This window comes from Heterocephalus glaber, unplaced genomic scaffold (genome assembly GCF_053883595.1).
Source record: "Heterocephalus glaber isolate CG9 unplaced genomic scaffold, H.glaber_assembly_v1.0 deba00000122, whole genome shotgun sequence".
NCBI classification, from domain to species: Eukaryota; Metazoa; Chordata; class Mammalia; order Rodentia; family Bathyergidae; genus Heterocephalus; species Heterocephalus glaber.
Window position 1 is genome coordinate 81205462 of NW_028258138.1, and position 18125 is coordinate 81223586.

Consider the following 18125-nt stretch of genomic DNA (forward strand, 5'->3'; position numbering starts at 1 on the left):
TCATTTAAAAGCAAACGGAGGGGACAGTATCCCAAGGTAAGGGCTCTTTGTGCATGGGCATCCATGTTGAGAACTACTGGTGTGATGCTTTGCCAGGGGCCGCTTCAAACACCAAAGGGCAAACCCTTGTCTGTATATTTTATGATATAGAATTTTTTTTTTTTGGTACCAGGGATCGAACTCGGGTCCTTGTGCTTGCAAGGCAGGCGGCGGAACCACTGAGCTAAATCCCCAGCCCTTGTCTGTATATTTTAGCATGTGATCTTTTGGCACCTCTGGACCTAAGGTATCACATAAAGGTATTTTTAAAAATATAAATTAAAATAAACTAATAAAAATCACTGCAAACTTAAGATAAATCACAGCAGAAAGCCCACGGGATGTATCTGTTCTGAACCGAAAGGGGGAGATGCTGCTGATAGCGAAACCCCCACCGTGTGGGTAGCACATGCAGTCACACACATGCAGGACACACGGACAGCGGAGGCCCGGGAAGCTAACAGCAGCCCCCAGGCTGCGAATCTGTGAGTCATAGGTGTTCCAACAGTGACCAGGATGCCAACTCTCGGCTGCCCAGGGCAGCAGCCCGGCTCGTCCGGCTGGCACCTGTGGGCAGGAAGGACGCCCCACTGCTGCAGAGGCAGGGCTGTCTCCTGCTGGGGAGCAGGCCAGGCCCTCACCACCCGGCCCCACTCACGCTGCAGGCAGTCGGCGTTGAGCAGGTCCTGGCACTTCTCGTGGCACTTGACGCCACACTCCAGGCAGCGCACGCCCTGCCGCGCGATGCCCCACAGCAGCCCCTCACACTCGTAGCAGTAGGTGGGCGTGGTGGCCGTCCACACCTCGAAGGCATGTGGTGTGGTGCAGGACATGGGGTAGACGAGCGCCTGCAGGGTCTTCCTGAAGACGTGCATTTTCTGTGGGAAGAAGGGGCAGCTTGGCAGACTGTCAGGGATGGAGGGCGTCTTGACTGCAGCCCAGCCCTGCCCTCTCCTCCCCAGAGCACCAGGCCCCCGTCAGACCAGGGAACAGAGCAGTGCTACCTGAAGCCAGGCCCCTCTGCTCGCTCCTTTCCTCGCAGGCCGTGGTCCTAACCCCTAACACCGTTCCCATCCTGCTTACTGCAAACCCTGGGACCCCAAGAGGACGAGCATGCTGCTCGCTGGCCTGGGGCCCTCAGCTCCTGGCGGGGCCCGGCCTGAGCGAGTTGGGACACCGACTCCCACCTGGGTCCCTGGGGCATGCCTGGTCCTCGCTGACTCTTGGTAAGGCATAAAGAGCATGGAAAGCATTCCTGCTGCTGACCTGGGCTTCTAGCAACATCGGACTTTGGGTCCTGCCCATGCTCCCCCGATGCTGCCCCTCTGTCCCCCAGGCTGCAGCATTGAGCACCAGCCAATGCCTAAGGGGGCATCCAGGAGATGAAGGTCACATGTGGCCGGCTCCCCCGTGACTTCTACTGTAGAGGGAGCTAATTAGGGTTCCCTAAGGAGAGGCCACTGCCGGCTGGAAACACCCAGGGGATGACTGACCCAGAGACCTGGGATCCCAGGGACAGGTCCCCCATGCCCAATGTGGGCTTCTTCAGTAGGCCAACCACAGCTTCCACCCTGCTCCCTTTTGCAGCCCTGCAGGACCTGCTGCTGCCCCTGTGTGTGAAGTGAATTAGTGCTCTAGCATGTAGGAGTCTTGCAATCCACAGAGGCACCAAGTCTGAATCTTCCTTCTCTGCCCTTCCTATCATATGCTGCTATTTGAAGATCAAATTATATACCGACAATGAAAGTGTCTTGCAGCCCTCAAAACCCTAAATAAACACTGAGTATGCTATGGACCGGTGATTTTCAACAACTAACATGGGGTGATGGAGGAACAACCAGGCAAGTCCTCCCACACTCTTACAGCACACTCTGGGCATGTGTGCACGCACACACGCACACCAAGGTCACACTCACAGCGACTTCACACAATGTCTGCTGTGGGACAAATGGACATGTGAAGCCCTGCAGCAGCCCAGCTTACAGGGATGGTGACAGGGAACACCAGTCCTCCCACGTCTCCTCTCAGAGCTGCTTCCCATGGGGTGTAAGAACCAACCACTGCTCTTCAGTCCATAGTCCGATGCTAGCATTCCTTCCCTCCATGCACTCCTCTGCTAGGTGTGGCCAGGGTTTATCAGTAATGCTATGGGGCCCCATTCAGGGAATCCAGCTTTGCTAACAATTTTTCTAACTTTGAATGGCGAGATCTGTTCTCACCACTCCGTGAGGGTCTGGCCCTTCCAAAGCTCTCTATACTGCATGCAAGTCCACAGAGCAGCATTATGGCAATGCCAGAGCCAGCGCCAGTGCACGAGGTGGCACATGCCTATAGTCCAGCACTTTGGGAGACTGAGGCAGGAAGATCATAAGTTTGAGTCTCTCCTGGCCAATTTAGTGATGTAGTAGGACCCTGTCTCAAAAATCAAAAGTAGCACCATTCCACCACTCACTCCTAGGGAAGAGGTTGTGAGCCAATCTCAGTGCCCAGGAAGAGGCTCCCCGCCACCATTCCACTGCTCCTAGGGCAGAGGAGGTGAGCCGCGCAGGCACCAGCAGCACCCCCACACACACCGTGGAAATGAGAAGACATGTAAACAAGCCTCAAAAACAGACTTCCAGATCACCTACAGCAACCCCAAAGGGAAATGAGATGGAACAATCTGATACTCAACCACCTGGACTCTCTGAACTGGCAACAAAAGAGGATCTGGAAAAAACGAACTCAGAAATAATTACTCAGATAACAGCAAAGACTGTGCCCATAGTGCAAGACATGATTAATAAATCTAGAGAGGACACAGATAAAAAAATAGAGGAGCTGAGGAACATGATGGAATCCCAACTTAGGAAACAAATGGAATCCATAAAACAGATGCAAACAGATTTCCAGGAGATTAAAAACTCCATCAAAAGTCTACACAGCAGAATGAACCAATGTGAGGACAGAATTTCAGATATAGAAGATAAGATTGCAATTAGTGACCAGGAAAAGAAAAATTGCTTTAAAATTGTAAGGGAACACGAGAAAGCAATCCAGCAGCTGCTAGAGGATGCAAAGAAGAATAACATAAGACTTATTGGAGTCAATGAAGAAACAGGAGAGAGTGCAGATGACATAAAAAAGCTGTTCACAGAAGTGATGGCAGAAAACTTCCCAAGCAGGGGAAAAGAACTTGACATACAGATAAGTGAGGCATATAGGACTCCAACTAGCCTTGATCAAAAAATCTACACATAGGCATATAATTGTTAGGATTCCAGAAATCCAACACAGGAACAAAATTCTACAAGCAGTGAGATAAAAGAAATAAATCACATACAAAGGAAAACCCATCAGAATCACAGCAGACTTCTCAATGCAAACCCTCAAGGCAAGAAGAGCTTGGAGTGCTGTATTTCAAGCCCTAAAGGAAAACAGCCTCCAACTCAGATTGATGTACCCTGCAAAACTATCTTTCAAAATTGATGGAGAAATAAGATTTTTTTCATGATAAAGAGCACCTCAGGAACTTCATGAATACCAAACCAGCACTCCAAAAAATTTTAGATAATATCCTAGGAAAAGACAATGAGGATCACAACCCCAGGAAGCCCAGCAGAATGAATCCATTGGGCGTGACAAATTAAACACAAAAGGGGAGAATCCAACAAAAAGAAAAAGTCATGACAAGGCTTTTAAAACTTTTAACTTCCCTAATGAATGTATAATTCAATGTTGTTATTGTACTGATTAGTATTTTTCTGATTCTAGAGTTGCACACCTTTCCTTGTGCTGTACTGGCTATTTATCATCTTCTTGTGTCTACTTTTTAATTGGGTTATCTATTTTTGAGCTGTAAGAATTCTTTATATATTCTGGTCATAGGTTATATGCATTGTAAATATGGTCAGTTTAAGGACTACTTTTCATTTTAATGATGTCATTTAAAGTTCTAAATTTTGATGGAATTTCATTTATCAGTTTTTTTCTTTTATAAATCATGTTTTTTGTATCCTAGGAAGTTCTTGCCTACTCCAAATTCATAAATATTTTCCCTCATAATTTGTTCTTAAAGTTTTGTACTTTTAGGCTTTCATATTTAGGTTCATAGATCCTTTCAAATTATTTTTATGTATGGAAATAAGGGGTTGAGGTTAATTTTTTATAAATGGATACCAGGTGTTCTGAATACCATTTGCTGAAAACACTATCTCTTTCTTGGCTCCTATATTGAGTTTATAGTCTATAAAATGTTAATGTTAAATAATCTTTCAAAACTCAGTGGACCATATATGACTGGTTCTATTTCTAGATTCTCTGTTTCATTCCTATGATCTATATGTCTTTCCTTTCACCAACACTGCCTTGATTACTGTAGCTTTAGAAGAAGTCATAAAATTAGGTATTAAACGTCTTCCAACACTGTTTTTTTTTCTTTTTCTTTTTACTTTTCTAGGTCCTTTGTTTTCCTACTTAACTTTTAAATTTCAATATCCAATTCTTCATTTATAGCAAGTATACATAGACCTAAATTTTTATATATACCTTGTATTTTCTCATCCTGCTAAATTCAAATACAAGTTCTAAGGGCTCCTAGAGATTTCTTAGTATTTTCTCTGTAGATGATCATTTCATCTACATACAAAGATTTTGCTTCTACCTTGCCAATCCTATCATAATTGTGTCATTTTATTGCCAGACTATTTTGGTTTGGGCCTATGTTTCAAAGTTTAATGGACAGATGAAGAGTAGGCATATCTGTCCTTTTCCCCCACCTTAGGGAGAAAGCATTGTATCTTCTCCATTCATATAAGCCATTTTTGCTGGAAGTATGAAGTACATGTCTTTAATGTGTTGAGAAGATTCTGTTCTACTTCTAGTCTCCTGATAGCTTTTACCATGAACAGCTGTAGAATTTAGTCCAATACTTTTTCTCCAACTACTGACAGGATCATATGGCTTTTTCCTTTCCTCTGTTAAAATGATGACTTATGGGGGTGGATCTTCCAATGCTGAACCAACACTGCCATCCCTATAACAAAACCCCTTTCTACATACTGCCAGATCTGACTTCTAAAAGTTTGTTTTGTTAAACAAATTTCTATGTTCATACTTTTTTCTTCTATTATCTTTATTCAGTTTTAGGATTAACACAATGTTGAGTTCCTAAAATGAGGGGAGAAGTGTTCCTTTTTTTTCTGCTTTAAATGTTTGATATAATTTATCAGTTAAAATGTATATGAGCCTGTTGTTGTCATATATGTAGGTTTTTCAAGCTAGGAATATACTTTCTTTAATAGGTGCTATTCAAATTTTATATTTCCTCTAGAGTTAGTGTCATTAATTTGTTTTCCAAGGTATTTCTTAGAAGTTGTCAAATTTATTTCAAGAAAGATTTTTGTAATATGCTTTCTATATCCTTTTAAAATCTATAAAATCTGTGGTAATGTCCCCTAGATCTTGATATTGTAATTTTGAAAATGTATAGTTGATATTGTGTAATAGGAAGAAAAGGTCTAAATGAGTAGGGAAAGTGGGAGGGGTAGGGGAAAGGAAAGAAGAGAAAAGAAAAACTTTGAGAAAAGGAAAAAAATGGAAACAAAGTCTTTGCAAATAGGGAAGGGAGGGCAGGGGAAGTGGAAAAAAATAAGAATCAAGATATGCATGTAATGGCACAAGATCCCAGTGATGAATGTAACTGTATTTTATACCTAAAATGTACCAATAAATTTAATGGGGAAAAATGAATGAATATATAAATAAATGAATAAATAAATAAATTCAGTCACATAAAAAATAAAATCAAAAGTAAAAAAAGGCCTGGGGATGTAGCTCAGTGCAAGGGGTCTGTGTTCACTTCCCATTACAGAAAACACAGGGGGAGTTAATCAAGTGAGGATTAAGTCTATACAGCTGGACAAACTCCGCTGTGCTTATATCTAGACGCACCCCACCCCATGTGCTCATAGAGGGGGCTTTCTGTAGTGACTGGATCAGTCCACCGATGGCTTAGAGCTGGTGTGTGCTGGGGCTGACGCCTGGTGGACAGATGGGCCCCGTGGGCCTGGCATAAACTCTAGGTCTCCCTCCTCCTGCAGGGTCTTCTCCATCCCTCTCTGCTTCCTGCCTACCACTCCAGCAGCTGTTTCCCCTCTGCCATCCGCCCTACCTAGGAGCCAGCCCACTAGGACTGGAACCTCCTCACACTGTGAGCCAAATAAACCTCTCCCCCTTTGACTTGTGGGCGTCGAGTATTGTGTCCCCGCAAAGAGAAAGTGACTAAGAGGAAACTAGTGGCTGAGGAAAGCAGGTAAGATGTTCTTCGTCCAGTTAAGAAATTGTAAAATATATTTCATAGGACATGACTCTTGCCTCTCAGAGGAACACGGGATCCTGGGGAGAGAATGTGCTTCCTCAGCAACAGAATCAGACCTGTTCACCATGACTATAAGAGGGGCAGAGGGAGAGGGACTTTGTGGAATAAGATGAGAGACAGATTAAGAAGCCCTGAAGAAACCAAGCAGCAAAAGAGCCCCCAGGGCACCATGGCAAAGGAAGCCGCAGTTCCCACAGGAGGTGGGACTGCTTTCCTCTCCATGTAGGCGGGAGTCACTGCCTAGGAGAGGGTGCTAGCTGAAGGGGTCAGATCGGATGGGTCGGCATTTGGCCCCAAAGAGGGGCCCCGGCCTGGGCCAACAGTGTGGACCCAGCTACAGCAGCACTCAGACGGTGGGGCCTGCAGCTGCTCCCACAGCCACGAAGGGGAAGAAAGGCCTTGGGGCCCACCCTGAACACGCGTGAGCTTCTGTCTCTTGCCCCCAGCTGCACAGCACAAAGGCCTTGCGTAGCAGATGCTGTGGGTAATCCGGGGTGGCGGGAGGCTCCATGCAGGCTGGATGCACACTGCAGGCGACAGAAGGCACCGAGGATTTAGGTGTGCGGGGTCTGGGATCCAGGTCCCTGGGACACAGGTATGACTGCAGGAGTGCGTGTGAAAGGGAAATGAACTTCTCTGTAGCTAATGCTGGACTTGCGAAGCGGGAGGTGACCTCCCTCCCATTCTTTTAACATGCCTTGCCTGGCTCCCTCAGACATCTCAGGAATTTTCTTTGTTCTCAGTTTTCTTACTCCTGCCTCCCTGCCATATGCAAATAAGGTGAAACTCAGTGCACTGTGTTAGCCAGTGAACCTGCTGTATGTGAAATTCTGTAACCAATAAAGTTGCTGGGCCTATAGGTAAATGAAGGATTGAAATTTGTAACCCCGCCCCTTCCCTATCTGTATAACAACCCAGCTCTGGCTGAGTTGCCGGGTCAGTCTTTTTGTGGAGAAATCCCAGACTGATGCGCTGGCGTTAGGAATTAAGCTGCACACTTTGCCTCCAAAACTTCTGGGTGTGTCTTCCATTCTCCCGGACTACCGGCATTGAGCTGTAGACACTGGAGCTGTATATACTGGCTGGCACTTTGCTGCTACAGGTGGACCCCAGAATCAGCAAAACTCCATGACCCTGGGGAGCCCTGAGGGATTTGGCCGTATGAGTGGCTTGCTATTTAAATATTTTAAATAATTTTAAACTTTTCAAGTTTTCTGCAACAAATTATTTTCTAAAAGATGTGCATTTTCTGATTATAATAAAGCACATCCTCCCCGAAGAAACAATTCATCCAACAGGCACTAAAATAAGACATAATACAATTTATCATTTCAAAGTCAGGCGCATGACTTCCTGGTATTTTTTTCTATGCCTGAACAAGATGTAAAACTTTTGCAATTAGAAAAATCAACAACAGCATCACTTTTACATTGTTTTACTAATTCCAAGGAAGAAGGCACTTTGTAATGTGTGTAGATACTGTTTTAAATTGTCCAAAAGTGAGTAAGGAAAGTTTCCCTTTCTGAGCCAGGTGCAAGCTACAGATTTCAAAAGGAGACAAATATGTGATAAGAATTTCTGCTCTGCGAAGTGAAGAAGGTAGTCACATGGTATATAACTTTCTGAACAATTAGGGCACCAGAGGAAACACATTTTCCTTTCTGTTTGTAACTAACTGAGGAAACTAAAGTGGGCCAAAAAATAAAGCATCTGGCTTCCTGCCAAAAGCAGTAACCAGTGTTTTGTGACCATCAATATTCTAATCCACCCACTGTTAATTACAGCAGCAGTAAAATCTGCTGCCTTGATTTACCTGGTTATTTCTCTTTTTCCATATTACTGTGCTAACCAATGACCAAAGTAATGAAGTTCTATTTTCTCATGCCCCATGGGTTTTCCTTGTGGAATTATATAAATCCTTTACCTTCTATAGTACAAAAAATCACTTTCTGATAGTTTTGAGCAAAATACGATGTTTGCTTTGACGCTATTTCATGTAGTTGATGCAGACTTTTTAGGAAAGAAATACATTTACTGTCCTGTGGGTATATGCTTTACTATTTCTGGACAAAAGCATCAGATTTACAGAGAAAACACTGGGTACAATGTGACTTTTGAAATCTATTTAAAACATGAAGACAGTGCAAGAATAAGTTTCAGAGTTTAAAGACAGACGCGACTTTGGTGCTGATTTACTCATCAGAAGAATCACACTTCTGGAGAGTAGTGACACTCTAGAAGCTGAAACTGCTCAGGGAAGGGTTTTGTAGCAGGAAGAACAAGCGAAAACTAAAAGTCATATGCATCTCACTGAAAGACTGCACATAATTTGGATTCAGTTGTACTGTTTCATAACAAATGCTAATGTTCATTTTCCTAAGTAACTTACAGAGTGACACAGAGGGCAGAACAGTGGTAAAGTAGATGATGGATGGGCTTTGCTGTCTGTTAAGACATGGAACATACTTTTTGTGGACTATGCATGTCACCTGCTGATGGAAATGTGCATATAAATAATGGAGACGACATGGTACCATGATTCTTGTAAATAATGGAGATAGCACAGTACCATGATTCTTGTAATAAGCCCCCAAACTGTGACTTCCTACACTGGGGGAAACTGGCCGTTTCAATATGGAAAGACTAACTTTTACCTCTGGGGGAAGAGACAGAATTTTTGTAATGGAAAAGCAGGAGGAGGGGCTGGAGTACTACTGTAAGGGAGGAAGGAGAGGTGGTCGCTGTCTCCCGTTAAGACGGCACATTCTGTTCTGAAAGAGAAAACCCAGAAACAGCCTGGAGCCCACAAAGCCAACACAAGAGTGTCTTGCAGTAATAACTGTACAGAAGGGAGAGAAGACACAAACCATAGGATGAAAATAGTGCAAGTTTTAATGAATCACAATATTTGATGGCACTATGGTTTATATCTAAAATGTCCCCAAATTCTCATGTGTTTGGAAGGTGACTGGGCCATGGGGTACTGTACTCATGAGTGGGTTTATCCAGCGACAAGCTGAGTAAGGCCGGAAGGGGAGACCTGCTTGGGGTTGGTCCCTGGGGGCGCGATGTGGTGGGAGGTGTTCTAGCTCTGGGTATGGTTTGGCTTCTCTTTCTCTCTCCCCTTCCTGGATGCCATGGGTCAGTGGCTTCCCTCCCCCAGGCCCATGTGCCAGGCCGTTTCTGCCTTAGGCCCCTTCTCCAAGCTGTGCATGGTTGGAATTTTGTCCCAGCAACGGGAGAGCAATGGGCAGAGACCGTGTTAAATTTGGAAGTCTACATAAAGGGATGGAGAGTACAGCTAAGTGGTGAGGTGACTGCCTGGAATGCAGGAAGCTTTGGATTTCATACCGAGCACTGCAAAAACCAAAACAAAACAAACAAAACTTCCTGGAACAAATATAAACGAACAAAACTGACTCCAGAGCAAATGTTTAAATAACAAGGTCACCATCACCATATTAAATAAGGTGATTCAGAGGACAAAGAGCCACCCTCAAAATAGGCATCAACTGGTTTCAGAGCCACTTTGGAGGCCTGAGAGGTCCAGCACAGTATGAATACCAAACACTCCAGAGCAGCTCAGGAGAGGCAGACTCCAGCGCATATGAAGCTAGTTTAACACTCAGGCTAAGGTCCTTCAAGGGTACATTGTCGGCTGTTTTTACTTAGGAACCTAGATGGAATGTCATTAGTAAACATGAGTGCAAATCAAGGCCCAGAGAGTTTCCCAGCGTGCCTTGGGTCTCACTGGCAGATGTGGAGCGGACGAGGTGAACGTCAAGTTGGGGAGACCGAGCTGGGGGCCGTGGCCATGCTCATGAGCCAGACAAGGCCTGTGGGATGAAACTGGAACCCCACACCCCTGTGCAGGGACAGGGAGGGTGGTGTCCCTCAGCAGCACGGCTGACACCCGACATGGTACGCTGGAGCCTTCCGCTCTTGGCAAAGATGCCCAATTAACACGCCAAGGGCCACCCCGGGCATCTCCCACATGGCCAGGCCAGCAGCCCTCAGCAGAGCCATGTGGTCATGCTATCCCGCCCAGGCATCTGTGTTAGTTACCCGTGTAACGGCTGGATGCGACAGCTTGTTTGCGTAATGGCTGGACGCGACAGCTTGTCAAGAGTGACATTTAAAGGCCTGGCATGCCGAAGTCATATTTCATTTGCTCTGTGAGACATGGCTGGGGAAATGGACTTTGTGAAGCAGAGAGGAGCTAACGGACTGTTTTCCTCCATCCAGTCCCGGGAGAAGTCTGAAACTGAGCAGTGCAGCCTGCTTTAGGTGACCGAGCATTGATCAGTAGCTAATTTACACGAAGGGCAGAGTGGTCCCGGTTTGGGGGCTCAGAAAATGGAGCTGAACTTTTATAATTTCTCCTGCTCACCCATGCACTTTGTGCAGGAATGGATAGTCACAGTTCAAACCCGATAGTGTATTTTAAAACTTCAGAAGGAAGAAAGGAGTTTATCTAGTCTTTTCACTGTGGCGACTGCCTCCACAGCTTTCTCACACCCCTGCGGTGTCCCTACTCTCCCCCTGCTATCCAAACCATTCCCAAGACACACACCACCTCTCAGCTCTAACAGGGGGCCAGCAAATGTTAGCTGCAGCCTGGGTAGGCAAGTGAACTCGTCCCTGGACAGGAAGGTGTCTCCGCCTGCCTCCTGCCTGTGCAGGTCACACACACCGGGTGGGGTCTCGGGGGTGGAAAGAATGAGGAAAAGTGGACTTTTGGAAGGAAGAGGGCAGGGACGGGATGAAGCGAGTGGGAGATGAAGGTGTAAATACGTGGATGCAACAGGGAAACAAGAGGTGCGATACCAGCACACCTTTCAGTCTGTGACAATGAGAAGGTTGCTCGTATTGGAAAAGGTAGGAGGAGGAGGAGGACAAATCACCTCGTTCCACCCCTGGTGCGGGTGCAGGGGAGTGGCACTCAGCGCACAAGCCCTGCATCCTCAAATACTGGACCTGGGCTGTGCCTGAAGCCAATTAAGTCAGCGCTGCCTGGCCTGGGGCTGGTAACTGTGCCTCGAAAGCTCATCACTGACCTGGATATCTGCAGCCGGCTTTGTCGTCTACTCAAACGTGCTCACCTTCCATCTAAGGAGAATTTACAGGGCATCTACCTTGTGCCCGGCCAGCACTAAGCAGCAGTAGTAAGAGAACCAGAAGGACCCCAAGAGGCAGAGCTGCCTGGAGGGGTCATGGTCGGGAACGGCTTATGCAAGATACGCAAATTAATTGTGATGAAAACGGAAGCAGAGCCTCCATGGCTGTTTACTGTGCCTTGGGCTCCGCCAAGTGGGAAGCCCAGGCCCATTCCCGTCCCACTGGCCTCCGTACTGTCCACTCCCTGTCGTGCTGACAGACAGGAAAGGCAGGCCTGGCCAGGACGGGGCCTGGACGGGGGGTCGCTGCTCCCCACCACACCTCGGAGGTCTCCGATAAGCGCTGTCCACAGCCCGCGAGGAGCCCTGGGGAAGCTTCTCGCCCGGGCCCTGATCTTTACACAGAGACCCTTCCAAGGGCTTTCCAGGGGAGACGGTGACAGATGCTCGGACAGGGGAGCATCTGTCAGGAGGAGCGGGGAGGGCGCTGTGTGAGAGCGAGGCGAGGCCCCAGAAAAGCCTGTCTCGCTCAGGTGTCCAGAGCTCCAGCTGCTCCTGAAACAGTGGCGTAAATGTGAACAGAGGGGCCACCCAGGGCCTCGGCACAGGGTCAGTGGCCGCCCACACCTACCAGCTCCTCGTTGTTCAGCGACGTCCTGATCACCATCGCCAGGGAGACGCCGGACTTCCGAGCAGCCAGGGTCTGCGACAAAGAGACTCTCCATGCATTAGCAGGCGGGAGGTTATAACGTCCACGCTGCCCGGCAGAAGCCCGGGGTAGGAGTGGCAGCTCCCGTGTGCCCACCCGCACTAGTGGACAGGGCCCTGGTTCGCCCCAGACATAGCCTCAGAAAACATGAGCTGAGAAGCTCCGAATGGGAAAGCGAGACCGGTGACCCCATGAGGAGCAAAGGGAAATCACAGCGGCACCCCCATTTCCTGTCTGCTCTCGGTCGCTTCTCCCAGGGTTACGAAGCCATGCACACAGATGATGCTCTACAGTTTTCCAGGTCAGCAAGCCATGCCCACCCGGCTCCTGTTGGGTCAATTCTTTCTTCCTGGGTTTACCCAAGACAGCCCTCATCTCAGACCACCACCTGTAAAGCACTGTGTTCTCGCTCAGTCTGAGCTTGCGCTATTGTAGACACAATGTAGTTCTTCAGAATGGAAATAGATGTAAATTATCGCAAAGCCCAGACTTCTATTCCTGCATGTGTCTGTCTTTTTATGTCCCCATCTTGTTCCCTTTTAGCTCATAAGTCACGAAAGAATGTTTGGGAAGGTCAGCAAATAGTAGCAAATAAAATTGCAAAGCACTTACCATGGCCTGAAGATCGGAAATGAAAGGAAACAAAGTTTAAATCATTAAACAATGGAGGTAGCAGAGTAGAACAACGTTAAATTAGTCTGACACTTCAAAGTAAGGTGCACTGTACTTAGAGGAATCCAAGCCAACTGCACTGAATCACCATGCTTTCCGGTACAAGGACTTCCCAGCCAAAGCCTTGCTTTACAACCATGGTGCTGCACTCAGGTGACGATTTTTATAGCAAAATTAAAATTCCTGGTATAAAATTTAAGCACATTGTTGCTAAAAGAGAAAGTTACATTTCTTTGGAGAGGATACATTTTTTACATAATAAACCATTAAGAATCCTATATATCCATAGGAAAAAATGTGATATATTTTGAATGGTAAAAATAGTATTTCTCTGTGGATGGGTTTTCTTTTCTTAACAACTGAACATAGACCACCACCCCATTATTGATGCTTAGCATTTCTCTGTGATTCCCAGTATATTTGATTGTAGGAGAATGAGTTATTTAAAATCATACCGAAGACTAATAAAATTTTAATGACTTGTGCACTATGGTTCTCTTAGAAAACAGAACTTATTAATTTGGCTAGACTCAGCCTTAATACATAAAGGACCAATTAATATTTTCAGCTTCTTTCAGAGTACTCCAGTCTTCTCCATCTGGGGGAGGAATTTCAAATCAAGCCCTAGACTTTGCAAATTCTACACATAGTCATTCAGCACATGCAGCTCACCACGGCCCAGCTCAGGGGCTTGGTGGGCGGGCCATGATTCCTTTGACTCAGTAATTTAACCTAATGTCAACAGTGGCCAGAGGGTGAGAGGAATTCCTTCCATCAAATACATTTTAAAGATATAATAAATGTAACACTTGGCAGAATCTGGCCTCGTCTATTTTACTCAATGAAATATTTATAGGCTAGGTAGCTAATGAGAAGTACATTATGTTTTAATAAAGAGAAAGTCAATACATGCAGTCCAAAAGCACCAACCAGGGGTGACTTACCACATCCCGAACAATAGGCAGAGTCTTCTTCCTGCGGAGGTCAGGCATGCTGTCGATGCCGTACAGACCCCACTTGGTCCTGAAAGGGAAAGAAAGCAGTGAGGCAGGGTAAGAGGACTGCACGGAAGGAAGACTCCACTGTCCATCGTGTAACAGTTTTCGGAGACTAAATGCACAGCATGATTCTCAACTACTTCATAAGGTAGTGAAGCCTCAAGACTGCAGGACTCTGTCCAGTGAGAGGGCAGTCCCAGGCCTCTGCCTGCTGCCCGGTGCAGGCCCAAACTCCAGGACATAGCTCGGATGGAGGGGCCATTTGTATTCAGGCCCAAGCAAAGGAGATGCAGACTGGTTAGGTGGCTGGAAGTGTGTGGGTCCTGCGGGAAGCCGAGCCACAGCATTCTTGGTACAAGTTTGGTCTGTCTGCCATGGAAAGTAGCTGCCTCTTTATGAAAGTAACACTTGCGTGTGTGCTGCATCTTCACAGATTCATCTGAGGTGGCATCTCCAGGAGCCGTGGGCAAATGTAAACAGCGATTCCCCCAAATGAAAGATGCCATGTACCTGGGTCTACCCCACAGATAAGTGCACAGGCTTGGAACACTGTTCTCTGATGGGATTCAGTGACATGGTTTTGTGATGACAACAACGTACCTGAATACTATGGCAACATTGTGTCTCGCTGGATTTTCTTAACCCCAACCTTTGCTTTTGGCATCAAACACTAGCTTGATAATTGGGGCAAACACTAAATTCATCATATGACTCACGCAAATGATCATAAACGCAGAATGGTAATACAGGTAAATGGTGATGAATGAATAGCAATGAGGCCGTATGAAAGGTCTGGAAATGAGGAGCAAATACGCGATGCAGGTGAGGACTTTAGCCCTGTACTGGAGGCCGACAGGGAGGGGTTCTTCTCAGTCATGCACTTTGAGGAGCAGCAACCCTCAGTTTAGCTCAAAGGACAAGAAAACTAGGGACTGAGGAGCAGAAAGGAATGAGAGAAAGAAGAAAAGGAGCAAAAGGAGCGGTGTGGTGGGGCAGGGGATGCTCAAGACCCGCCCGTCACTGTACGATAAAGATGTGGGTGAGTGAGCTGGACGTGGGGCTGTGCACCTGTCCATGCAGCCACCTGGGAGGCTGAGACAGGAGGGTCATTCAGGCCCAGGAGCTGGAGGCCAGCCTGTGCCACCTAGTAAGACCCTGGCTCAAAAAGATCTTAATATACCTTCCGTCACTGCCAGAGTGATGCCAAGCACCCCTAAACAACGGCTAGGAATCAGAGCTGGGGAGTTTGGGTCACAAGAAGGAAACCACTGGCAGCATGTTCTTCTCTTTCATAGTGGCTCAGTGTCTTCAACTTTCCCGTTATTATTTCTTTTTAGCTGACAAATGGTAACTGTGCACATTTATGGGGCACACCATAGGGTTCTAATCTGCACTCACACTGTGGAAAGTTCCATCAACTGGGGAGCGCCCCCTGCCTCTCAGTGACTATCCTCCTGACTGTGGCGAGGACTTGAGGTGCTCTCCTGCACCCTAGGAACTGCAGGGTATGTGGGGGGGGAGCGGTCACCTCTGCCCGGAGCTCTGTCCACGTGGGCACACAGGTCCCCAAGTGACCCCACCCCGTCCTGAGCGCTCCACACACCCGGCTCAGCGCACCAGTCAGGGTGACGCCAGGGGACAGCTCTGCAGAGCGCTCTGCCCAGTGTGTCTGCTTGGTCTTAGGGTTGCCGTGCTTCCGGGAGGGCCTCACTCCCTCCGTCTGGGAACAAGGACAGTGGAGTAAAGGGCAGGTTGGTAAATATTCTCCTATTACAGCACACTGATCACACTCACCAGCTGTCAGCACTGCAAAATGTTTCGACTTCTAAATAACACAATTTCACAGCTATGTAAAGAAACTCATTCAACTGCAACAATCAAGAAAGTGACTTTAGGTCCCAGTGCTCCTGGTCCAGACGAAGGGGTTTCCTGGCCACCATCCCTCCCGCCGCTCCCAGCCCAGAGGAAGGGGCTTTTGTGCCACCATCCCTCCTGTCCCTCCTGGCCCCTGTCCCACCTCTCCCAGCTCAGAGAAGGTGAGCTGCATAGGCGCCAACAGCACCCCATACTCCCCCAAGTTGAAATGAGAAGACATGTAAATAAGTCTCAAAACCAGACTTCCAGATCACCTAGAGCAACCCCAAAGGGAAATGAGATGGAACACTGATACTCAACCACCTGGACCCACTGAACTGGCAACAAAAGGGAATCTGGAAAAAATGAAATCAGCAATAATTTCTCAGATAACAGGAGAGATTGTGCTCCCAGTGCAAGACATGATTAATAAATCTAGAGAGGAGCTCAGGAACATGATGGAATCCCAACATAGGAAACAAATGGAATCCATAAAACAGATGCAAATAGATTTCCAGGAAAGAAAAACTCCACTGAAAGTCTACACAGCAGAATGAGCCAATGTGAGGACAGAATTTCAGATATAGAAGATAAGATTGCAATTAATGACTAGGAAAAGAAAAATTCCTTCAAAATTATAAGGGAACATGAGAAATCAATCCAGCAGCTGCTAAACGATGCAAAGAAGAATAACATAAAACTGATTGGAGTCAAAGAAGAAACAGGAGAGAGTGGAGATGACATAAAAAAAACTCTTCACAAAAGTAATGGCAGAAAACTTCCCAGTCAGGGGAAAAGAACTTGACATACAGATAAGTGAGGCATATAGGGCTCTAGCTAGCCTTGGTAAAAAAAAATCTACACATAGGCATATAAATGTTAAGATTCCAGAAACTCAACAGAAGGACAAAGTTCTACAGTTAGAAAAAAGAAACAAATCACATACAAAGAAAAGCCCATCAGAATCACAGCAGACTTCTCAACACAAACCATCAAGGCAAGAAGAGCTTGGAGTGACATATTCCAAGCCCTAAAAGAAAACAGCCTCCAACACAGATTGATATACCCTGCAAAACTATCTTTCAAAATGGATGGAGAAATAAGATACTTTCATGATAAAGAGCACCTTAGGGACTTCGTGAATACCAAACCAGCACTCCAAAGAATTTGACACAATATCCTAGGAACAGACATTGAGGATCACAACCCCAGGAAGCAAGGCAGAATGAACCCATCTGGCATGACAAGAAATTAAATGTGAAGGGGGAGAACCTAACAAAAAGAAAAAGTCATGGCAATGACAAGTCAATAAGTTTCAGTTATAACCATCAACGTTAACAGTCTAAATTCACCAATCAAAAGAAATAGACTGGCAGAATGGGTCAAGAAGCAAAATCCAACAATATGCTGCATACAAGAAACACACTTCATTCAAAAGGAAACTCATAGACTGAAAGTTAAAGGGTGGAAAACAATACTGCATGCGACAGGAACCCGAAAAAAAGCAGGAGTAGCTATCCTCTTGGCAGATCAAGTAGATTTCAAATCAACACTGATTAAGAGAGACAAAGAAGGACACTACATCCTTGTAAAAGGAACAATCCAAGAGGAAGAGATGACAATCAAAAATATCTATGCACCAAACACTAGTGCACCCAAATATAAAAAACAAATACTAACGGACATTTATATGCACTAATACAATTGTAGTGGGAGACCTCAACACCCCACTGCCACAAATAAATAGATCAACTAGACAAAAAATAAGTAATGAAATACTAGAACTCAATCGAACTCTTGAACAAATGAACTTAACAGATGTTTACAGAGTCTTTCACCCCACAAAATCAGAATACACATTCTTCTCAGCTGCACATGGGTCATTCTCCAAAGTAGACCACATACTCACACAGAGAACATGTTTAAGTAAGTGCAAAGGAATTGAAGTTATCCCCTGTATATTATCAGACCATAGTGCGATGAAATTGGAGATCCATAGCAAAAGAAACTCAAAAAATTTCATAAACACATGGAAATTGAACAACACACTTCTGAATAACCAGTGAGTCACAGAGGAAATTAAAGAAGAAATCAGACAGTTCCTTCAATTAAATGACAATGACAATACAACATATTGGAATCTGTGGGACACAATGAAAGCAGTCTTACGAGGGAAATTCATAGCAGTGAATACACATATTAGGAAAACAGAACGAGCCCAATTAAACAACCTGATGCTGAACCTCAAGCTTCTAGAAAAAGAAGAGCAGGACAACCCCAAAGCTCATACAAGGGAGGAAATTATAAAGATCAGAGGAGAAATCAATGCAATGGAGACTAAGAGAACAATACAAAAAATCAATGAAGCCAAGAATTGG

The 18125-nt window shown here is 45.9% G+C and overlaps 1 protein-coding gene across 9 annotated transcripts in view; it reads right to left on the bottom strand.

The window, feature by feature from the left end:
• Unc13c (unc-13 homolog C) overlaps positions 1-18125 on the bottom strand; it is a 456112-nt gene that overhangs the window by 247840 nt on the left and 190147 nt on the right. For all 9 annotated transcript variants that reach the window (XR_015453493.1, XM_087217356.1, XM_087217351.1 and 6 more), the window contains 3 exons: positions 13840-13918; positions 12146-12217; positions 698-917 (listed from right to left, as the gene is read on the bottom strand). Coding sequence is in view for 8 of the 9 variants with exons in the window: in XM_087217356.1 (XP_087073482.1) it covers positions 698-917; positions 12146-12217; positions 13840-13918 (371 nt within the window). In the remaining variant the exon portion in view is untranslated. The remainder of the gene's footprint in view (positions 1-697; positions 918-12145; positions 12218-13839; positions 13919-18125) is intronic.